This window comes from Wasmannia auropunctata, unplaced genomic scaffold (genome assembly GCF_000956235.1).
Source record: "Wasmannia auropunctata unplaced genomic scaffold, wasmannia.A_1.0 LD336076.1, whole genome shotgun sequence".
Classification (NCBI taxonomy): Eukaryota; Metazoa; Arthropoda; class Insecta; order Hymenoptera; family Formicidae; genus Wasmannia; species Wasmannia auropunctata.
In genome coordinates this window covers 6,337,368-6,361,677 of record NW_012026814.1, presented here as the reverse complement: position 1 = coordinate 6,361,677, position 24,310 = coordinate 6,337,368, and the positions used below count along the sequence as shown (strand labels likewise).

At 33.6% G+C, this 24,310-nt stretch overlaps 2 protein-coding genes across 11 annotated transcripts in view; one reads left to right on the top strand and one right to left on the bottom strand.

Moving 5' to 3' along the window:
* Positions 1 to 1,205: 1,205 nt before the first annotated feature.
* LOC105449359 (ATP-binding cassette sub-family G member 4) lies at positions 1,206 to 16,358 on the top strand. 4 transcript variants are annotated; one of them, XM_011688535.1, is made up of 14 exons: positions 1,206 to 1,319; positions 4,605 to 5,289; positions 9,380 to 9,670; positions 10,140 to 10,323; positions 10,622 to 10,745; positions 11,046 to 11,191; positions 11,896 to 12,019; positions 12,196 to 12,310; positions 12,399 to 12,527; positions 12,883 to 12,992; positions 13,340 to 13,508; positions 13,638 to 13,894; positions 14,287 to 14,420; positions 14,728 to 16,358. In XM_011688535.1, the coding sequence occupies exons 3-14, from the start codon at positions 9,466 to 9,468 to the stop codon at positions 14,945 to 14,947; spliced, it is 1,917 nt and encodes a 638-aa protein (XP_011686837.1). In that variant the 5' UTR covers positions 1,206 to 1,319; positions 4,605 to 5,289; positions 9,380 to 9,465; the 3' UTR covers positions 14,948 to 16,358. The 4 variants fall into 4 exon arrangements, with proteins under 4 accessions (XP_011686837.1, XP_011686835.1, XP_011686836.1 ...); XM_011688533.1 differs by having other exon boundaries at positions 1,206 to 4,319; XM_011688534.1 differs by lacking the exon at positions 4,605 to 5,289.
* LOC105449360 (ATP-binding cassette sub-family G member 4-like) overlaps positions 16,272 to 24,310 on the bottom strand; it is an 8,792-nt gene continuing 753 nt past the window's right edge. For 3 of the 7 annotated variants that reach the window (XM_011688541.1, XM_011688538.1, XM_011688543.1), the window contains exons 2-12: positions 21,956 to 22,110; positions 20,836 to 21,143; positions 19,977 to 20,150; positions 19,479 to 19,689; positions 18,831 to 18,938; positions 18,286 to 18,431; positions 18,038 to 18,206; positions 17,680 to 17,780; positions 17,383 to 17,538; positions 16,977 to 17,095; positions 16,272 to 16,765 (exon numbers count right to left, since the gene is read on the bottom strand). In XM_011688541.1, coding sequence (XP_011686843.1) covers positions 16,540 to 16,765; positions 16,977 to 17,095; positions 17,383 to 17,538; positions 17,680 to 17,780; positions 18,038 to 18,206; positions 18,286 to 18,431; positions 18,831 to 18,938; positions 19,479 to 19,689; positions 19,977 to 20,150; positions 20,836 to 21,143; positions 21,956 to 22,097 — 1,860 coding nt within the window. In that variant the 5' untranslated portion in view covers positions 22,098 to 22,110 and the 3' untranslated portion in view covers positions 16,272 to 16,539. Of the gene's footprint in view, positions 16,766 to 16,976; positions 17,096 to 17,382; positions 17,539 to 17,679; positions 17,781 to 18,037; positions 18,207 to 18,285; positions 18,432 to 18,830; positions 18,939 to 19,478; positions 19,690 to 19,976; positions 20,151 to 20,835; positions 21,144 to 21,955; positions 22,151 to 22,416; positions 22,490 to 24,310 lie in introns of all 7 variants that reach the window. The other 4 variants (XM_011688536.1, XM_011688537.1, XM_011688540.1 and 1 more) reach the window with 4 other exon arrangements.

Below are 24,310 nucleotides of genomic sequence, written 5' to 3'. Positions count from 1 at the left end.
GGAAGAGTCAAAAGATAACGTCATTCCCCGCGACCTTGTGTTTATCAAAAATAAATATAAACATTAAAAGCGATGCTTTATATCGGTTTGCTAAAATATAGGTACTCAATGTTTTTGTTGCTATAGGAATATTTCTCTTTTGCGCACAGTTTGTTAGAAAATCGTGAGTATATCATTAAAAGTAATGCATATACATACATGTATTATCTTTATTTGTTAGAAATGTATATACATACATGTTATTTTAATTGTTACAAATGTTTAAGATTTTGTATGTTTTTATTTGCGTATTTTAAGAGAGAAAAATATGATTTTTATCAAACTAATTATTTTAGCGTGACGATTATTAATTAGTAGAACAAGAATATACAATATTTTACTTTATTTTGAAATCTAAAACATTTCTGACTCGTTTCGTATTATTATTATATATTATTTTTTTCTATGAATTACGTTTTCATTGTGCCATCTTATAAACACAAAGTTAAAATGTATCTTTTCTTATCTCTTGAATATTAATATATCTAATCTTTAGTAGAAGTATATCAATTCTTAGCTCGTAAATATTAATGTATCTAATTGGTCACAATAAAAAAATTTCTAAGATGAATAAAACGTATTCGAATAATTAAATGAATTATATAACTAATATATAATATCACGAATCTAACTAGTTCAACGATCACGATTATTGACTCAAGAGGAAAAATTGAATTAAATTAAATTTATGATAACATCAAATTATTTGCTGATTTTTATACAGGAGGATAATCTTTAATGTTGTAATTTTTATAATTATCACTAAACAAAATAGAATTTTTATATGTTTTATATGTTTCTACGTGCGTGTTACATGTTCTTATATATTAATTAATATGTTTATAAAAATATTATACATACATAAGTATATATGTATAATATTGCATGCTTGATAAATTTTCATCTTTTTTTAATTCGTTAATTCCTTTGACAATGTCCCTTTCGGCGGTAATTCTCTTTGGAGAGAAATAAGGGAAAAATTAAATAAAAAACATTGCACGGTTTATAGTGCAAATATTATATATGATACTTGAGGAAGATCGGTTCCGGAAGATCAGCGGGCCGCGCAGGAGGGGAGGAGGGTTGAAATATATGTATACGTAGTGCGCCGAATGGCGGGGTGGGGGCTCGGGTGAGATAGAGAGAGGAAGAAAAGCGGTAATGTCTTGAACCTTTGAGTTAGTTGGAGTTGAGTTAGTGCTCTATCCTCGGCCGCGAACCGTTCACGTTCTGCACGTCCCGTCAGTCTTCGAGGAGGCGTTCGAGCGTTGGCCGGTCCCGTAAGTACAGCCGCGACTTAATAAGCCCATATTTCGCAACTTGGTTCCGCAACCGCGCGACTATAGGCCGCGTAGAGTTAAAAAAAAAAGCGAAAGAAATAGAGGAGGAAGAAAGGAAAAAAGAAGGAGGAGAGAAAGAGAGAGAGAGAGAGAGAGAGAGAGAAACGTATTACCGGGAAATGCGGAAATTTCATACTTTCACATTCCGCGTACTCGCTCGACACGATCCGCATCGTCCGTTTCTGCGTACGTCAAACGTCCGCAGTGCTGCTTTCTCAGCAGTGCATTTATCTCTGGTGCATTGACAGTTAGAGAAACGGCGATCGCTAGAAATGTCAAAAGTTACAAGTCAAGCCGACTTATCAAAGACGCTTCCGAACACGTGTAATTGACTCGCCTCTGGGGAGAGGTGGGAGGTTCAATATCAGCATAGAACGCGCATTCATTCAGCGCGCTGAGGAAAAAAAAGGGATGGCATGCAGCGCGTGCATCTGACAGCTGGATTTTTAAATTCGTCCGAACGTTTCGAAGAGGCGAGATTGCCTTTTTTCTCGATCTCCATCTGTTGATCTAAAGCAAAAAGAATTCTTGCGAGATCGCGAAGAGCGCGAAAAATTTCACGCATTGATTATAAGTAATTAATGAATAAATTAACTAATGCTCTTTTCAAAAATTTCATAATTTCATAATTAACGCTGCACGCGCTCGAAATGTCGCGCGATGACGCAAAGTCGTGACAAACTTGGAGGATAAAGATAAACAAGCAAAGAAGACGCGCAAATTAATTAGCTGTCTCGGGGCAATTGTTATTAAAAGACTTAGCCTATTCTTCTTGCTGTCAAGTCCGTCAAACCATGTATTATTGATCAATTTGCAATACATCGAATCGCGGTACATTGTAAGTTAGTCAACAACGTTTTCAGTGCTCATTCGACTCGCTGTCACCGAGACTGCAACCGTTGATGTGATAAATTGACCGTTGCTTCGAGAATTAATACCAGAGAGTTTCTTCCTTGCGCATAGTTTCCGCAGATTTCTATTCGACTCATTGCTAAACCACATAGATAATTTTCACGCTCATTCAGCCAGGCGTTACTTCTCGCGGCGCGGTTAAAGCGAGAGAGATTTATACCTCGCGCGCGTCGAGAAATACGAAACGCTCTTAATTCCTTGCTATCTTCCGTGAGAAAATACAGTTCTTTCTCGTCTCGATACCCTATACTGGATTGTCGACAATGCGCGAGTTGGTCAACGTCGGATGCATATACCGTCGGCGAGCTTCTTTCCTTTTCTCTCTTGCGCCTCGAAGCTTGCAGCTCTTTGACCGCGAGTGAGTTTTTTCAGATAACTCCTCGACGAAGCTCGACGGGAATCTACTGCGATCGTGGGGCGTAAGGTCGTTGTCCCGCTTCGGCGATGGTGTTTCCGAACGAGGGGAATTAAATCGGGCTCTAAATCGTTTGATCGGGACTTTTGTGAGGCGTGCGACAAACCCCGCGCTAAAAATACACCTAAGAACGAAGCGTGAAGTTGGGAATGTTTTCCTGTGCGCGTTTATACAGTCAAGTATAATATTGTTTTGAACGTTCTCGTATTTCTGGTACTCGTCACTCTTCGCGAACGCGTCGACGGGTGATTATTTAAATCGTCGTTGAATATATATTTCGCTGATAGGGGCACCTTCTCTCATTCTCTTTTTCTCTTTGTCTTAGTTACAGTTTAATCATTTTGTCCAATTTAGAGCGAAGTCAAAATTTCGACTGAAAGCACATGACTGCTGCTCTTCTGTGGTTTGATTTATCCACGATAATCATAGATTTTTAATGACATAATTAAGTCGATTTGTTCCTTCCTCATGTTTGATGTTCCTTGTATTCTTTATCGGCAATTATGAATGTGTGAACTACACGCGTAAATCACGTGATCATTTTATATCGTTTTATAATCGCGGTCGTATCATCGCGCACGTGAACGCTATACGAGAAACTGGTGTCCGCCAATCTAAAATTAAATATAAATCATCTTCATGCGTTTCCGGTTCTTGATCTTTTAACCCGCGGCTGTTATTTCTACTTGATATTAAATTTACATAAAATCACACGCATTAGGTGCGAGATAGCGATAGGGCATGCGGAGATTCACTTGACAGAACTTTGATTATATTAGTTTTCTTTTAACTGGCTGCATGATAAAAATAATATCCGTCAATGACTCTGAATTTTCAAGTAGGCAATTGAACATCAATGTGAATCGAGTATTCTTGTCCGAAGGCGTGCGTCCTTTTCCTGATTTTATACTCTTTAAGATACATTTTCTCTCGCGTGCATATTTTTTTTGCGGTCTAACAGTGTTGTTGAAAATAACCTAATGACGGTAATTTCTTCTTGGAAACACAAAATCGCCTTTGCCGAAGGTAAATTATTCTACGGTGAAACTGAAATTATTTGGGCCATACAGTGCTCGATGAAATGCTATAATTAAATTAGATTACTATAATTAGATAGTCAGTATTTTTAAAATCATTTTTTCTTGCAGAAATGAAATAAACACAGTTATTGCAATCTATCTCTCATATTGCAATATATGTTACATTGATAACACTAGATTGATTATACTATCAATAACGTCACACTTAACGATATTAACAAATTTTGCATAAGAAATATGTTTTTCGTATGGCTGTGAAAAATTAACTGTACTTACGCGAGCGATAACAAAAACGTTCATCGAGATTTTTTGCTTTTATTTAAACTCGAAAAATTGGAAATAAAATGCTTAAAGCGTCATAGTTTAATTACATATAATTGCTTGTTTGCACATAATTATATTATTTAAAAATAATGTATGACTGCGTCTCTAGTAAGAGATAATAAAGTCCACACGTGTCATATTTGATGAACGTAACTTACAAGCATCGCGGTCAAAGTCCATATACTTCTTTATACCGCGTCTTCGGAAACTTTATCATCTTCTTCGATCGGTTCACGGATGAGCTAGCAGGTATATTAATATCCATAAACTATTTCAACATTAAAGCAACAGTGTTTGTTCTCAATATGAAAATATTTCTACGCGTTATTCAGTATATATTCTATCGACTCAAGAACTTTCTCACTCGGTCGGTCTTTTTTTTATATTAGTACGACAAATATATACATATTAACATCCATAAATCATTTTAACCTTGAAACAAACATTGTCCAAATTCCATTATTGAAATTACCTTGTTCTCAATATGAAGATATTCTACGTATTATTAATTTATTTATTCATATATTGTGCTAGCACGTATGGATATTGGTACAAAAACGAAAGAGAAATATCAAGGATGACAATGATGATGTTATCATCGGGAAGCCAAGCCGCCGAATTCAAGCAACGAGCGGATCACGTGGAACGGAAAGAAAACGTGACACAATTCTCCTCAGTACGAAAGTCCAGCTCAGAACGTTCGCTCGTGCCGTCCGGATCTCTCTTGAACTTTGCGCGCACCATGCGCTCTGTGTATACAATTCATCATTCGCTTATCTGTCAATGCAGCGCATTTAAAGAGGACACAGTCTAAATGCCTTCCCTCCCCGGGGGAGATTTTGATACGCGAGTGTCATCAATTATAACGAAGGCATATCGTAGAGGCGGTCTCTGCCTTCCTCCTCCCCCCCCCCCTCTTCCTAAGCGATCCTTTATCGAGGACGCAATGATAACGTGCAATGTTTTCTACGATTGGTTTGATTTGTGACCGGCCACCGACCATTGTCTCGTAATCGCTGACGAGTGTGTTTAAGTACGCGCATGTCGTAACGTCATTATTCGAACGGTTTCCGTCGTTCTGCACTACGTGCGAATTGTTCCGTCGTCGATCATTTCGAAATTCGCACACGCGTGAAAGGTGACAAAAATCAATAGGCTGCAAAAGTATTACAAAGTGATCGACATTTTTCGTGTCATCAACCAACCGGCGATCACAATCGTAAGTCTGATTTATCGATATCTCTTTTTTTTTTAAATTCCACAAAACTACATCTCTTTAATGTAATTAATATAATTAATATATGTATATTGGGATGTATAAATGCGGTAAAATACTGCGGTGAATACTGAATTAAAAATTCCTATTGTAAATCAAGAGATGAAATTTTTGAGTTATAAAATTTTCTGAAATAATTGTTGCAATTTGGGGCGTTTTTTGAAACTATACTCACCGGCAAAAAAACCGAGCACCTAAATTTTAATAGGCCCGATTTTTTTGCCGGTGATTATATAATCGCGTTATAACAGATTTGTTGTCAAGTTATGACATTCTTCTGAAAAAAAAGAAAATGACGACGTATCAATAATTCTTGTGTTTTTATCGCTTAAAAGAAGGAATTTTATTAAGAACAAAAACCGGATTTGTTTTTGTATGTTATTATCTTTTGATTTATAACTCAATTACCATTAAAATAGTTAATGGAATCAATAAAATTTCAAGAAATGATTACGTCTCTCGATACTTGCAGCTGCAAGTACTGTTGCTCACGTGCTTGGATATAACATTGTATTTGCATCGCGTACGCGACACGATGTGATCGATGCCCACATTTGAAATAAATCGTGAGTAATAATTACACAATGAACGCAACGTGTCATTTTCGTACTGACTGAAGTAATATAATTTTTTTATTGCCAAAGTGAAGAATGTGTCCTTGCCATCATGTTGACACACTTTTACAAGTGTATCACCACTTATTCTACTTTGTGTTATACAATTAATATATTAAAAAGTCTGTATTAAAGTATTAGTCAGTATTAATAAAAATAATTCGAATAAGTAATCTAATCTTCCGTATTTCAAACGCGATGGGAATTGTTTCACTTAAGAGACAAATCTACAATGCTTTCTCTTTTATATTTTATAGTTTATACTGATAATTTACTTTTTTCTTTCGAATAAGTAATCTAATCTTCCGTATTTCAAACGCGATGGGAATTGTCTCACTTAAGAGACAAATCTACAATGTTTTCTCTTTTATATTTTATACTGATAATTTACTTTTTTCTTTCGATGTATCGGTAATATACATAAACTTTTTCAATTGTAAAAGTTGAATGGATAGATACACCTCAAAATACGTTCACTGCATATTTCGTAACGCGCTTGATACCTTCTATGAAGTTATCTTGCTACTTTCACCTTGCTTGCAACATCATCATCTACGTACAGTGTGTATTGTTGCGAAAGAAGAACGTTCTGCGACTGATGTGTAATAATATATTGCACATCAGCTTCCCCAATTTATTGTTGGCAAATTTTAATTCTCTCACAGTTTTTCTTATAAAATGAAGAAAACTATTTTTTTTTGCGATGTATTTGACGAGGAGCATGAAGTAATATTTTATCAATATATTAATATATTTCCAATTTATTGCGGGCAAATCTTATTTCTCTTGGTTTCCTGTTAGAATAAAAGATTTTTGCGATATATTCGAGGAATACGATAATTGTTTGTTGAGATATTTGATTTGATATATAATTTCCGATTAATCTATTCGATTAATCTATCTTACTTTTTTATCAATTTCTTATTACATAAAAAAACTGTTGATCGCGTAATATATTCGTAGAAGAGTATAAATTCTTCATTTAATTGGAATTCTTATTAATATTGATAAAAGGAATTCTTTCGCGAATTTCGCACAATTTATATATTTAATTTCCTTACGGAGCACTATTTCCAGCGACGTTTATCTCGCAAAACGCTTGGAAAAGTTAAGTACACTCGGGATGGCTGTAAATATGATGAATGGAAATGCGGATGATTGAAAACATGTTTTCAAATGTTTGATAAAGACAATAACAAGCGCGGCGTAAAAAGTACACGATCGTTAAGCGTCCCAATTGGAATTGCGAACGCTAAGAACGATTTATGAACTCTCATCGAGAGCGGCGATTACAATTCAAACAAAAACTTCGTTATATTCACATTTTTCGCGCGAATGACGTCAATTAAGCCTACCAAACTCGCGTGTGTAAAATATGTTAAATATTTTGCTCCGTATTTAGCGCTTATCGCTAGTTTATAGTTTATAGCAGCGTAGGAGAATCATATCTCGCATTGCGTAAGGCGAGCATCAATTATTTTCCGTTGGTGACAGTTTCTTTTTCTTTCTTTCGATCGGCTTGTGTGTATAGTATACACGTTACGAAGTTCATGATAACATCTTTGACGTATTAACTACCTATCTCCCTCTCTTTTTTTCTTCTTATAAGCTGCGAAACTGTTCTCGCTGAATTGATAGTCAGCTGCCGTTCGTTAACTTATTTCAAAAACAGCGCACTAACTGTCCGCTGCGTGACGCGGCCGAGTTGAAAAATTCAACAAGATTAACTCCTCGGTATGGAATATTCATTTACGATTAGATAAGATTAACGATTCCGCTGTCAATGAAATCATCTTAGGTTACTGGACTTGGTACTCTCGCAGTGTCACCAAGATGATATGATCTTGTTGTTGACATATACACCCGGTTGCAGTCAAGGATGCTTGTGTTGCGCATGTATTATCCGGGAAATTCCCTACAAGGTTCCATTTGTTTTCTCGGAATATTGCGTTAATCCTTTAGTCATTCTCTTAATTACCTATTCTAGTTACGTATTTATTCTCATTTCTTATTGATCAGCTGAATCGCGATGCTCACGCGTACCAGGAAATGGGCGAAAATGGGGGAAATCTTATTTATCTAATTTATTTTCGATCCATTTTATGTAAATATCGGATACGTCAAGAGTGTAATTGATATGATAAAATTGTTATCAACCTTATATGTACAAAGATAAATACGCCTTAGTCGTTTCTTATGTAAATGACAAGGCTGAGAACGGGCCTATGGTACGGGCGGCACGGCGGAGTTTAATAAAAATAATAAATGAGGGTAAAGAGATGTTTTCGAATGTTCAAATTATGTAAATAGGTAGGTGGATTTCGTTATGATTTTAAATTTGTGATTATTACGAAATGAGTTTTATGTCACGGACGACCGGTAAGTTGTGCGTATATCTGTATGCATATATCGTCAAAACTCTCTCGGTCTCTCGGTGAATCATCGCGCGTCGAGCATTATCTCGTAAATCCGAAGCTACCTTTGTCCCCTGGTCACAAAATGACGCACGCCTGTATGCACATTAACCACATTATAGCGACTAAATGTACGAACTCCTCTCGGAATTGATTTGCGTGTTATTTAGTTCTTTTAATTTATTACCTGCGAATTACAGAGACCTCGGCTCTACGTAAGAAACTGTCAGTGTAGTTAGATACGTAGAATGGAGGAAAGTAGAATGGAAAAAAGTTTCTTACAGTCCCATCTCGCGCGCGTTGTAATAAACTAAAGAGAGACTTTAGATTATAGACAATAGCTTATTAAGAAAACGTATTGACACTCTATGCTAATTTTATCGGTAAATGGTTGTTGTAGATTTGAATTTTACAATAATAGCGTTACCGCATTAGTATAATTGTATGTGCAAAGAGTAATTACTCGAGGAAAAGAATTTATAGTGCCAATAAAATCCCCTTTGATTGCAGTCAGCGACACGTGTTTTGTAGTCTTACGAAATGAAATAGTCGGGCCTCGTTTTATGAGGAAATTATAAATTCCCGATATATCCTTCGCGCATCTTAAAATCGCCAATTAGCAATTTCAAACCGAGTCAACGTGTCGCATGTCAATCATTTATGATTCCGAAAGGAAATCGTGATTGTGCGAGATTACGTCGAATCCCGGAAATAAATTCCGCAAAAGACAGACTAGTCAGTGACTTTATCTTGAAATTGTACAACGTCACGATTACGTTCACGTCAGGTTTAATTAGCCGCGCGGCTTACCTTCTTAAAAAAAAAAAAAGCAAACAGCGCAGTCGAAAATACGCTAGAAATAATATTTCTCTTTTTACGATCTTTACCAATCATCTAACATTAGTGATATTTTCTTTATTTCTTTATTCCACGTCTGCGGCTGCGATCATCCGTTATTGTGGATCTCCATGGGTTCCATCGCATCCCGGCGACTCTTTATTTCAGGTTGCCCGAGTTGGAGCGACAGATGAGCGTTCGAGCATAATCGGCTCCTACCACTCGATCGGTTATAGGACAAAGCGCGTTTAACGATGGAAGTATTGATGCACGAGGCGAGCAACCGGCAGGAAAGTAGCGCGGATGCGCCGATCTGTATGGTCGACTTCAAATCTACGTCCACCGAGAGGCAGGAGGACGGCACCACGCCGACTCACGCCGTGCGAAATGATAGCAAGGAATCGGTCGACATCATCTTCGAGAACATCACTTACACCGTCAGCCTTGGCTTCAGAAAGGGTGAGCTACAACCTCAAACTCTTTTATTACAAGTTTGATTAAAAAATTACTTTTAGAAATGTAAATTAGTTCAGGAGATTTCGTTACTTCTCTTAAATCGCGTATCAGTAGTTCAATGTAATGTATATTCATTATTCATATAATGTACGTAACAAATAAATAATATTTTTGAACTTTTGTGGTCTCAATTAGATTTTATCTTAAATAATATTTATATTTTTCTATTGTTTCTCGCAAGACGACGATTTGTATTTTTCCACTAAATTTTGATACATGCACATCCCGCAAAAAATTATTTCTCACGTAAAAAAATCTTATAGTTGACAATTAGTCGGTTGTAATCATCCATGATAATTGTAGCAATGAAAGAAAATTTCTTCGGAACGAAGAATGGAATTGTTACTAACAATTTCTCTTCAAAGCTCTTCAAAACCCAAAGTAATCTCTCATCGCGTTGAAAACGTTTCAGGGGAGAAAGAGATCTTGCATGGGATTAACGGAAGGCTCCCTAGCACACAGTTAATCGCTCTGATGGGACCATCCGGCGCGGGGAAGTCCACGTTACTCGACATTCTGTCCGGTTTCCGCACAACCGGGGTGGATGGTGTCATATATGTCAACGGTCGCGTTCGGCATCTCAATACCTTCCGGAAGTAAGCACAGCCTTCGATACTTCTTATTACCATCAAACTTTTTAGATTTTTTGTGAAACTTTTGAGATTTTTTTAATTAGTAATTTTTATAAATAATTAAATAAGCCAGGAAATTAGCATTTAACATAGTTGCAGGTCGTATACTTCATATACTTTGGTCGCTCTCCTCTCGATTCGACACAACGTGCGTTTACGTTATTGACAATTTCTTTAGAAATGAATACTGATTGTTTTGGACAGGGATATCGATCGCATCAATGTGGTGTCGTTTTAACGCTTCATTAATTCTCTCCCCCAGATGCAGCGCGTACATCACGCAGGACGATCGATTGGAACCCCTGCTCACCGTGATCGAGAACATGAGGGTCGCCGCGGATTTAAAACTGCCGTCAAGCACGCCGCAACACAAGAAGGAGATGATCGTACGTTAAAATTTATTAAAAACTATTCCAATAATTGATTAAGAAGAATATCAGAAATTTATTTAAAAAAAAATATGCAAAGAAAATTATTACAATGCTTTGGCAGATTTAATTAATTTTATAATTATTCAATTATTCTTTGAAAATATAAAAATGTTAAACTTAACTGCTGATTTCTCTGAATCAATGTTAAATGATTTGTATGTTAATTGTGTCATGCAAATAAGATCTACCGTTTAATCGCTTTAATGGATTGTAGTATCTAAAATAGATTAATTGTATGTAATGTTTTACAATTAGATCGAAGATATTCTCACGACACTTGGCCTATACGAACACATGTACACGAGATCTGGTCGATTAAGCGGCGGTCAAAAGAAACGGCTCTCCATCGCACTGGAATTGGTTAATAATCCGACGGTGATGTTTCTCGACGAACCTACTACGTAAGTGCAATGACCTTGATTCGATGCTGTCTCACTTTTTTATCCGTTTCATATGTATTATACGATATATTCGGCTTAAAAAAATTAATGGCTGTTTTTTTAAAATGTTGCGTCAATTTAACATCTCAATACATTTTGCATCTTAGCACATCCATTTTTTATTTCTAGTAAACACATTTACAATACATATAACACATATTCTTGATAAACACATTTGCATAGACGTATTTATAAGTTCAATCTCTTTTTATTGCTAGTTTTTTTATCTTTCAAAAAGTATGATTCCGCTTTGAATAATGGAAAAAAAATTTATTTACTAATGCATTTTTTAAATGTTTAATATTGTTGTTTTAATTAAAATTGATAATCTCTATGTAGCAAACATAAACAGAGTCTTTAATTATTTCTTATTTTGCCTTACTGTTTTATTGCTTTACATTTTGTCGGCATTATTATATCATAAAATTTCTTTAACGTCGCGACAAGAATTCGTAATAATTTTACACATTTTATTAACTATTCATGAGTAATTATCATAGTATTAGTTTCCGGAGTACAATATATATCTAGTATTTCCAATTTTTTCACAAAATTGTTAATACTTATTGACTGATGGCTGATATTGATAATTTAAAGGTTCGTTCATTAATACACTTGTTATTATATTTGTCATTATATTTTTATACTTGTCGTATTTGCTACAGAGGTCTGGATAGTTCATCTTGCATGCAAGTCGTAAACTTGCTAAAAATATTAGCGCGACAAGGGAGGACAATCGTTTGCACTATCCATCAGCCCAGCGCGTCCTTGTTTCAATTGTTTGATCAGGTAAGTAAATACGTCATAAAAATTGTAAAAGTTACCTCTTAAAAACATGTAAGATAATTGGTAATATGATGCTATCACATACATCGCGCGATATTGATCTACTTTTGAGTCTTATATTTATTATTTACAATTGCGTTTACGATATTAGAATGATAAGAAAATCAAAATTCTCGCAGGTATATGTGTTATCGAACGGGGACTGCTTGTATCAAGGGGCAACGGGTAAGCTCGTACCTTACCTGGAAAATATAAAACTGCCGTGTCCTATGTATCACAATCCGGCAGATTACAGTACGTATAATAATTCAATTCTTTAGCAAGTTACACGGGAAATTTCGTTCGCTGAGTCATTTAATACTGCTATGTGCAAATATTGCAGTAATCGAGCTTGCCTGTGGAGAGTACGGTGATGATAAAATCGATACGTTGATAATGGGATCGCAAAATGGACGAAATTTGCAGTGGTTCGATAATCCCGCAGCTCTGAGGGATGCGAAAAGCCTAAGAGGTACGGAGAAAGTTAATGAATATAAAAATCATCACATTTACTATAAAATCATAATTTTACTTTAAGATTTTAATTTTAAATCGTAATTTTACGCGATCAAACTTTATTAATCGGTAAAAAAATATTTTTCCTCGTATATGCATTGACAAATAGATTTTAATATATGTTTGTAAAGGTTGATTTTTATTTGTAACAAAATGTTTAGGTATTCAGTTTTATTTCACGCCTGTTCTAAATACCATGTTAATTAAAAACACAATATACTGTTATAAACTGTCGAGTTAGAAAGTTTAATGCAGTCACTCTAGATTAATTATACGACATATCGCATTTAACTTTCGATCTTTTCTTTCAGCGGCACACCCATTGAAAGTAATGGACAACAGCAGCTTACACGCCACAAATCTCGCTCACCAAATCAAGATCTTGCTAAGGAGAGGCTATATCATGTGTAAACGAGATACGGTAAGAATTGTTTGTTCCATCTATTACGTTTTAATACATATCAACGATGATTTTTAATCGATGATACGCGCATTCCTTGAAGGCGCCAAAAATTATTTGAGATCTTTTTTTAAGATTACGCGGAGAGATACTCGCGTGTATATTCCTGCAATTGTTTTGTTGATTAAATTAAGTAAAATGTGACGAGTAAAATCTTAAAAATATTAAGAACCATATAATATTTCGAGAATCTAGAGACTGTCAGTCGTTGAGAATGCCAAACGCCGTCGATTTTGGCGTAGAAGAAGCTTGCACTACTACAATTGCACGAATCCTGTTTAACAATGTATTTTACATATGTGTCGTAGACTTTGACGCATTTGCGCATCGGTGTTAACATACTCGTCGGTATAATGCTGGGCTCCGTTTTTCTGCGATCTGGCGCCGACGGTTCCCGCGTTTTGGACAATTACAATCTTCTCTTTTCAATTCTCATTCATCACATGATGACGACGATGATGCTCACGATAGTGACCTGTAAGTATCCACGATTTTTCCGTATGAGTGACTCTCTGTGACTTCACAATAACTATTATAAGTTTTTGTTTTTGCGGAAATTTTTACTGCAAACGCGAGTTTCCGTAACGGAAAATCTTTAATTCGCAGTCCCAATGCAGATGTCCATCCTTCTGAAGGAGCACTTCAATAGGTGGTACAGCCTCAAGGCGTTCTACACGGCGATAACGTTGATCGACGTGCCGATTTCGATAATTTGTTGCATCTTTTTCTCGATAATCGTCTACCTCATGTCGGCGCAACCGTTGGAGATTATTCGATTCGCTATGTTTGTGGCCATCAGTCTATTAATCATGTTCATAGGACAAGGTACCGGCCTTATGATAGGCGCTGTGTTTAACGTCGTGGTGAGTATAATCAACAATTAATTAGAAATTGATGCTGATGATACTGATAATACTGGTAATGATATACTGATTTGTTTGTAGGCCGCATTTAATGTTTGTTATTTAATTATTATGTATATGTCAGTATCGCTTATCAATGTCCACTCCTCTTATCGTATTTAAAGATATTAATTCTGCATATTATCAATTTCCTTTAACCTTGATTCTATCAAATGCGTCATTAATTAGCCAACTCCCATTATATGTTATTGATAGTTGCACAATTTTATTGCAAGTATTATCAATCCGATAAGACTGTACGATAAATTGCATTTTATCTTTATCGCAAAATGTTTCATAAAGATGTTTAATTTTAGGAATAAAACTTAATAAAAGAACATTCTAATTTGCAGAATGGCACATTTATGGGGCCAACGTTGGCAGTACCATTAATGATGTTCGCCGGATTCGGAGTATCATTACGCGATCTACCAAGCTATCTCAAGTGGGGCAGCTATCTCAGTTATTTGCGATATGGTCTAGAAGGGTAAGAATTACTTCACTCTTCATAAATTTTGCATTACCTAAGCAATATACATATATTACTTACCACGTGTATTTCCAATAGTAATTATTTATATTTACGACGAAACTTCATTTGCAATAATTTAATACGTATATAATCATAATTTAAAGGATTATATAAATTAGAATCATTTGATATTAAAAAATTAATCTAAAATTTAATAATACAAAGTTATATAATGAATGTAAAGTATTATTTTTGTGACGTTAGTTTAACGTGTTAAACGTGTTATTTACGTAAACGTTAGTTAAACGTGTGATTCTCGCAGATTCGTCGGAGCCATCTACGGGCTGAACAGACCCATTCTAGAGTGTAAAGAGAAGGGCGAGCTGTACTGTCACTATAAATACACTTCGAAATTTCTCTCAGACATCGCCATGAGGGAAGACCAATTCTGGAACGATATCATCGCCCTCACTACGATATTACTCATCACGCGATGCGGTGCATATTTGCTTTTACGATGGAAGCTTGTATCATACCGATAATACCATTGCGGCTGAGTCTTTGGAATGGATTTCTTTTTGTACTCCGGCTTACATTTAAGTGATTAAGAGACTACTTAAGTGTGTACTGTCGAGCTTTCAATTTGTAGTATTTAAGTTTTGTCCGCGATTGAGATCACATTTGCCGAACGTATCGCTTCCGAAATATTAAAATAGCTCCGAAATATCGGAGTAATTATCGGCAAAAACATTGAAAACGACGATGAATGCTTACTTTCTTAGTATACGATTTGCTCACTTGAGTATGATATTTTTGTTATCTGAAATTTATCTGAACTGATATCTACGCACAGCAAAAAAAGAGAGCGAACACAGGAATGTTAAGCGCTCGATATATATATATATATATATATATATATATATATGTATATATACATTCTTTTCGTATATGATTTTGATAAATTGTCCGAGCATAATCTCATTGATAGTCGTACGAACGAATAAGACTGTGCGTTTGCTTACGTGACGAACGCATGTGTGTACGTACCTCCGAGTTCATATATTGATGAGCATCGAGGTTATAGACGGCAAAATACGTAACACTAACAATATCGGTTAGTGATTAATGCGATAATCGTATTTAATTTTTTTACTTAAATGTGATACGTGCGAGATGATATGTAAGGAATCCGATTTGTGATACTGGGTGATAATAATGTACACGTTGCGCGTCAACGCAGTGAATTAGTAAGACACTTTCGTGTAAAGATACACTACTTGAACTTATATATCAGGTCGTGTGCCAACGTAATTGCGTATGTCACAGTCCTGACAGCTGACGATTTTAATTCACCCGAGGTTTTGATAAGCAAATATGTCGAGGATAAAAAGTGTGGATTACGTTAGTATACATCGATAAGAGGACGGTGCAAAGGTAAGTTGAATCAAAACGCTGATTTTAAGATGGAAAAGCATTATCCGCTAAGAGATAATCATTTTACTGTGATAGTTTCTAAAAATTGTCAGAAAAATATCAAATTGTTGATTGTTGCAATAGTGAATATATTGAAAAACAATTACATCTTTAACTTCAATTCTTCGGATATTAATCAATTAGCAGAAAAAGTCTTCCAAATTTATTTCATGTTCCTTATAGATCATCATTATTAATATTGTTGTTATTGCAATAGCTTATCTTTTTTTATCATACTGTTATTATAACGACATTTATTATTTTGTTGCGTCATTTATATAAGTTAAATTGAAATTCTGGGCTCCCGATTTGACATTTTTGTTGACTTTGCCAAGTCATCAACGCATTGATTATTCATTTCTACTATCCTATAAGATACTTAAATTTATTATATACTGTCATACTTAATTTATTGTATTATATACACCAATCCTTACGCTATCGTCATAATCAGATAAGAAAATAAATCTTATTATATTGTTATTACTGAGCCTGTTAGATATGTAATTATAAAAAATTTGTATAATCTTTTATACTTCTAATCCCGTTATTTTTCTTAACATTCTACCCACTGTTACAAAGAGAATTTGCACAATGGATAATTCTTTGTTTAAAATACTGTAAAAACATACTCGTTTGAGATGAATATTAACTAAATATATCATTTTTCTGCACGATAAATTTTCCAACGAAATAATGCATAAGTGATCGCATGTACAGACAGTAACCAAGAGCCAATTATTATTAGAGTTACGTAAAATGGCACTGTTGGCATGCTCATCATTGAGAGAATCTTTTTTGGCGAACGCCAGTGACAATAGATTTCCAAGCATGACAGATTTGGTCGATCAAGGTAGACCGCCTGCATTACTCCTTCAAATGCGTATCTGTAATAAAATTTTACATTAATAAAAAAATGCAATATATATAAAATATAATAAAAACATGTTACTCCACAAGAGTATTGTAGAAACAATAATTCTTGACAAATAGCTGTTATAAAATAAAAAATCATTTATATGGAAATTTATGTACAAATATTAACAAATTTAAATATTAAAGTTTTCAATTAATAATTGTTATGGTATAAAATTGCACCTGAAAAAGTTTATAGTGTTTATAGGCTGCATGTATGTTGGTATTTCGTCTATTTTCAAGAAAAATCCAGCAAATAAAAATAATAGTATAGTGGTTGCCGGAATTAAAAATACACCCATCTGAAATGAATTATATTTAATCATTATTTTCTCATATAAATAACAATCAAATTAAAAAATTTGTGTGATACAATCAATTATTTCATTAATCAATTGGAAAACTTATTATTATAAGAAAATTAACGATTTAATAATTCATTCTTATTACAAATAATTAAAGCCGCAACATTTTTTTATATGATATTGTAATAAATTGTATTAAATTGTTGTAGTTTTTTTTGTAACTTTTTAATAATGTACATAAATATTATTTAAATTAATAAAAGATACGTTGGTAAAGTACGTACCTCAGTGCCAAAAGCTGTGCCTAAAAATATCCCGAGCGTTTGTCCAAAAATCGTAATTAATAGGCAAATGCCCCATACCCCTAATATTCTATCATATTCCATTGGTTGTCCTGTCATATAATAAGTTATAAACACAAAAGATGAGGTGCAAAGTATCTAGAAATTAAACAAAAATTTTTATTAATTTAAAAAGCAATTCAAAAGACAACTAATTGAATTACAATCTAATATATAGCCAGAACTTTATTCTGAAAGAAATAATTAGTAGCAAAGTTATGATGCTAAATTATGTCATACTTGCATCGGAATATCTGTTAATACTTTTACGCTGTAATAGGATCTCAAAGAATACCAATCATTTAAATGTTCCTGTAGGAATACTGCCGCTTCCGTGGGAACTGCAGTCAGATATGACAATTAGATGCAATTAACATAATACAATTATTTATAAAATTCATGAAATGCATTTATCATAATTTAGAATAGTAAGGTTGAAAAGCTTATTTCTTTCTCTCTCTCTCTCTCTCTCTCTCTCTCAAAAAAAAATTTGATCAGTTTTTTAGAAAAAAAAATTATACAATTTAGTTATTTGTTAAAAACATAATATAAATTATACATAAAGTTTATACTTAAAAAATAACTTTTTTTCACTTACTTGTTAGTACTGTCAGTGTGCAGTTTAAGAAATATAAAGCCATTAGAATGATAAATAAGCAAGAGATGTTGCTTGTTACCCTTTCTGCTTTGTCGCCGAAATTATAAAAAAGTAACCCGAATACCAGCCCGACTACGATGTGCGTCGCAAATCTTAGTTTTGTCAATGTCTAAAAAATCAATCTAAAAGTAGCATTTTGATTTTTGAAACAAATAGTTCGAATATTCCTTTCAAAAGTCTTCACTCACATTATCTCGCTTGATGCAGATTAGAGCTCGTAAAAATAAAACCTTTTGTTGTTCCCATGTCGATTTTTTTTGTATTATATTATTTATAGATGTAGCTCTATTGTCTGTCTCATATTTTTGTGTGAAATCAGTCGATGAATCCAATTCTATAAAAAATCATTTAATTACTAAAAATTATTAAAAATAATTGAAAAATTTGTTTCTCATATTTTATGAGTTATCAGGCTTTATATTTTTTTGCTTTTTAAATACGAGTAACATTAATTTTATATTATATGCAAGACATTCAACCTTGATATCCTATATTTCTGAGAATCTAAATTTTTGTTCTGTAGAAAAAGCAATAGGTTTTTGATACATAAAATATTAACGCTTTCAATAATCACTAAGCAAGATAAAAGATTACGTATAAATTAGTATACTAATTATAGTATACGAATCTTACTAAAGTAATTATTAATAAATTGTTAATAATTTATTATTGATTAATAAAATTAACCAAAATAAGAATAAAATGTTAACATAATAAAAAGTAACATGTTTACCATTTTTATTATGTTCATTTAGTGATTTGAACTTTTCGTATTCATTACAACATATCTTGTACAGATTCTCCAAATCTCCATCTCTTTGTTCGGTTATTACCTCAAGCACTGCAATTAGAACAAAATCAATCAATTATCTTTTATTTTTATAATTATGTGATGTATTCGAAATATTTTCATATATTTTATTTTCTAAAGTATAAGATAAAAAAATCGATAACATATTAAATGTACTTATTATGATTTAAATGTAAATGCATAGATATTTTAGTAATGGATACTTTTTATGGTAAACATTTAATTAAATGTTATTTTATAACAAGAGTACACATTCCTCAAAGATTAAAGTTATTATTTAATAATAAAAAATATTATAATAAAAATATCAATATTTTTTATTTTAGGTATATATTAATGCTTAATAAAAAAATGAAAGAATAATCTCTTATTTTTCAAAATTAATTAAAAAATGTATCTTTTTAATAAGTTTTAGAAATGTACATTTCACAATATTAATTTAAAAAATCAGTTCTGACGTTAAAAGTATGTCTAAAAGTTATGCGTATAGTTGTATGTAAATGTTCTTTTTCTAATTCTTCTATCCTGTTCTAATTTTTATCAAGTCAAATCGGTAGAGTCAAACATTACCAAATTCAGCTATATTGTAGAAACTGGGACACGTGAACCCGGCAATGCTGTACGTGTTTAAGATCTCGCTCTTTGGACCGCAGTACATGCATCTGCCTCGATCGAGTACCATGATGTCATCGAAGAGCGAAATCATTTGACTACTGGGTTGATGTATCGCACAAACCACAGTGCAGTTTGTTTGCGCCATATTGTGCAGTAAGTTAACGAGCTATTCGATGTAAATTGTTTCAATAATATACATTTCAATAATATACGTTAAATTAAATTACTAAAATTATATTAAAAATTAATACTATTGCAAAATATGTCTTAACATTCCAGTACATTGTTATGATATTATTGGAGTGTTTTTTTACACTTATATAGAATTATTAGCGGAAAATAACAAAAGATAAATATAAATTTATGTCTTCTAATATCGAGTATCGAGTTTTTGTAAAGCGATCATTATAGATGTATAGCTATGTATATATCTATTAGTAATCTACGCTATACCTGATTAGAGGCCGCACTGTCGAGACCGCTTGTTGGTTCATCTAAGAAGAAAACAGATGGCTTGGCAATCATTTCCACGCCGATAGACAGTCTTCTCCGTTCGCCACCGCTTAATTTATTTACTAATGTATCCAAGCAATCTGACAAGCCGAGACTCTGCGCTATGTCGTTTATCTGACAAAAATATTTATTATATGATGAGTCAGTTTATGTAACTTTGCTCGACATATCACACACTAAGTATTAGTAGAGATAATAAAAAATATTTAATAATTATATATATAATATATTTATTTATAATTATTATACATATATATTAAATATTTTGAATGTACATAACATAATATATATTATTTATTTAATCAGTATGTATAATTGAATATATACATATACATACACTTATACATGAATACGTATATATATGAAATTTTCCCGAAATTCGCGAATCAAAATATCATGATAAGAAAGTCTTCGAAAAATTAAGTAAAAAAGTTATTTGTAAATTTTTATTTTAAGTAGTGGTTTTTGAGATATAAGAGTTTAAATTTAGCCAATTATAGATTACGGTTAAACGGAAACATATCCGTGAGCGCGTCGATAATGTTAGTTGTCGTGTACTTCACACGCGTACTAATCTATAATTGGCTAAATTTAAACTCTTATATCTTAAAATTAAATTACTGTTTAAAATAAAAATTTTCAAATAATTTTTTTACTTAATTTTTCGAAGACTTTCTTACAATGATATTTTGATTCGCGAATTTCGGGACACTCTGTGTGTACATATTTATTTATATATATATATATATATATATATTGCGCACTTGAAATGTTTTTCTCGTATTTGTATTTTACTTACAACTAAATAAATAGTTTCATTTTGATTAATGTTGAGTTTTAGCCGTGCCGCTATATAGAATGTTTCTCTCGTTGTGAGGAGCGGTAATAAATGGAATTGTTGCGGCACGTAGCACACCTGTTTGCGGAATGTTCCTGTATTCTGTTCAACACCGTTTACGCTAATGGTGCCCTTAACATCGATCGATCGTTTCCCCGATAAGATTTTCAGCAAAGTGGTCTTTCCCGCGCCAGAAGGACCAATTATTACTGTGACTTTCCCCGTTTCGAAGTGCCCCGTTACATTACGTAGGACCGTTTTCTCAGTCCCTGCAATAAACGTTCTTCTTGAACTTTGGATAGATGTAATATATTCATCGCATTTATACGCATTAAGATCTATATTTAAATACAGATTTGTCTAAAAAAGGCGAAGCGTTAATAATTATATATTTAACTTTGTAATTTACATTGATTTTACTATAAGTGTATATTTGCATGCAAAATGAATGAAGTTAAGTATAACTTAAATCCGAAAATAGAAAAGATATACATATTAATTAGGTACGCGTTTTTCAACAAAGATACAGTGTAACATATTGAATCACATTCTTGTTACCAGTGATAACACGGATGAAATAATTCCTGTGTTACAGTGTCCTTGCTGGAAATAAACGCACTAAAACTCCTACTGTTTAATCATCATTACTATCTCAGACTAAAACGTGACAAGCGAGAAAATAAAACAAAAAATATTTTATAAAATATATTGAAATGATATTCGTTAGAAAAGCCAATATCTCCGATAACCAAAGAAATTATTACTTTTTTTTTAAGAAAAAAATGTTATCAAAATTTTCAACGGTTAGCAGGAGATTTTTTTCGTACATCGGAGAATCGATGATTTGTTCAAAGTCGAAGTTTCCGTCCGAAAATCGGAGAGATGGCAACCGTGATTGTTATCTCTTGTTGAATATATACACTCTTTGTACGTAAAGTGAAACAGATTTAAAATTTGACAAAAGCAAAAAGAAAAGTTTTAGTGCAATCTAGCGCAACAATAAAATAACATATTAATGAATATCAAGAACTCAAAACACTCGTCACTTTCACAAATATATAGGACGACAAAATGAGCTTGCCTTTTCGATTGCGAACGGAGTAACAGAGATCGTTGAATTCGATGTACATTTGCGATTTTTTGGGTCCCAGCAATTTTTCCGATTCCTGCACATGGACCTTGCAGTCATCCTCTTCCATCCTCGTTACGTCATTATTATCCATTTCCAGTATTTCACTAAATACGTAAAATTAATCGTCTGCTGTCAATTGATTAACTGACAATGAAGATTCGGTGTTTATATCACAAGTACGAGATAATTACATACAGGATACATGATAATGTGCAATGATCGTCGAATACTACTATCCACTATATGCAACAAATGCTTTGAGTAACATTGTTAAGTGGACTGCGCCTTTTGTTAGTCATACATGGTTGATTATTAGCATTATACTTAAATTTTATATGTTGATTGATGTCGTACTACAGGTTATAAGCGTAAGAGGAAAGTCACTATTTAGCTTCACAGAATGAGCGAACCTTGATATGTTTGCGAATTGTATTGTCCAAGTTCTCAATTGCAACTGTCGATATTTGGTATTTACACTATTTGCTACTAATCGTAATCGTTAGATAACCAGTTTTTGCATCAGATCATAAAACTATGTTTAATGATTGCCTATTGAAACTGAATCTTTCAAGTAACATGCATTATGTTGCTTATATGCTTATTATTGTTGTGTCATTCTAATACGTCACACAAACACACACACACACACACATCACGCGCGCGCGCGCGTATACACATATATACATTTTTTAATATGTAAATGATTAATTTTTATATTGTATTGAATTTAATTAATAGTAATTTTTACATTAAACATTAGAAAACAAATATCTTAAGTAGCAAGGTGATGCCAAATAACATTTCAATAACGTTTTATTGATGTTAGAAACGTTGTTAAGGTTGCGTTCCAAAATTCACATATCAGCACTGAAAATCTATAGTTTACGTTACGCACTATAAATTTTCAGCACTGGCAGTGAATTTTGAAACACTGCCAAAGACGTCTGTTGACGTCAGTTTGCTACTTGGGATGTTTTTACAAAAATGATACACATCGAGATATAAGTATATGTTGCGTTTTTATATGTATTGTAATATACATATGTATATGTAGGTACATATATAAGTTATTGTAACAACGCGACATAAAACAACAATTAATTCAAAATGTGTTATTCTTGTTATTGTAAAAAAAATGATATTTGTTTCCTAATATATATTTAATATAAAACTATTTGCGACAAAACTGCAATTCTGTGCGCGACAAGTACGAGAGAGAGAGAGAGAGAGAGAGAGAGAGAGAGAGAGAGAGAGAGAGAGAGAGAGAGAGAGAGAGTGAAAAGGAGAGGGTCTTAGGGAAGATGGAGCTACAAGCAGGACCGGATTTAGGATGAAACGAGCGAGCTGTAAAATCGATAGATCTTTCTTTTCTCGTTGTGCGTTACGGTCGCAAAGAAAATATATTTTTGCACTCAAGACGTATATAAAATTATATTTCATATCGAGAAAACCATCTCGGAAAATTTTATTTTCAAAGCTGAGATCAGCGAGAAACATATACCTTATAGGTATATATGTGTTGTGACGCAAGATATTCTCTCTTTCTCTTTGTCTCTCGGTATCTCCGTTACGCGAGCATCCGTTTGCTCGTTTCACGACAAAGAACTTGTTATAACAACATTTTTAGAAAATTCTTCATTTTTTTATCAAGAAAATTGACTTATTATTTAGAATTTTAATACAACTACAGTAGAAGTAGTTAAGTATTAATCGAAACTACCTATAATGCAAGTTACATCGTTTACATTGCCAATGCACGCGCGCGCATGTGCATGCTTTTATCTTTTATCTGATTTTATCGTATTTTTTTATCATATTTTATCGCTGTCTATATGAAAGAGCGATTGCAGTAAGCCGACATTCGCTTATTTCTAATAAAAGACGCTCACGTTTTGATTGCCTTGAGGCTTTAGCATCCGCAAATCCGGCTCTGGCCAAGAGAGAGAGAGCTAGAGAAAGAGAAAGAGAATCAGAGAGAAAGAGAAAGAGAAAGAAAGAGAAAGAGAGAGAGAGAGAGACTAAGGGAGAAGGGGGGGGGGGGCATAGGAAAGAAAAGAGAAAACGAAAAAGCGGGTAAGAGAGGCGAGAGGAGGGAAGGAGTAAAAGAGAAAAGGGAGAAGTTGGGAGGAGTCATAGAGCGGTGAAGGAACGAAAGGGACTAAAGGGTGCGGGACAGGCGGGGAGAGAGAAGAAGAGAAACGGAGATGGTGAAGGGTGGGGAAGGAAGGGGAAAGGCAAAGTGGAGGCGCACGGCAAAAGAGAGAAATTGAAGCGAAGAGGGAGAAAGATGAAAAAAAAACAACG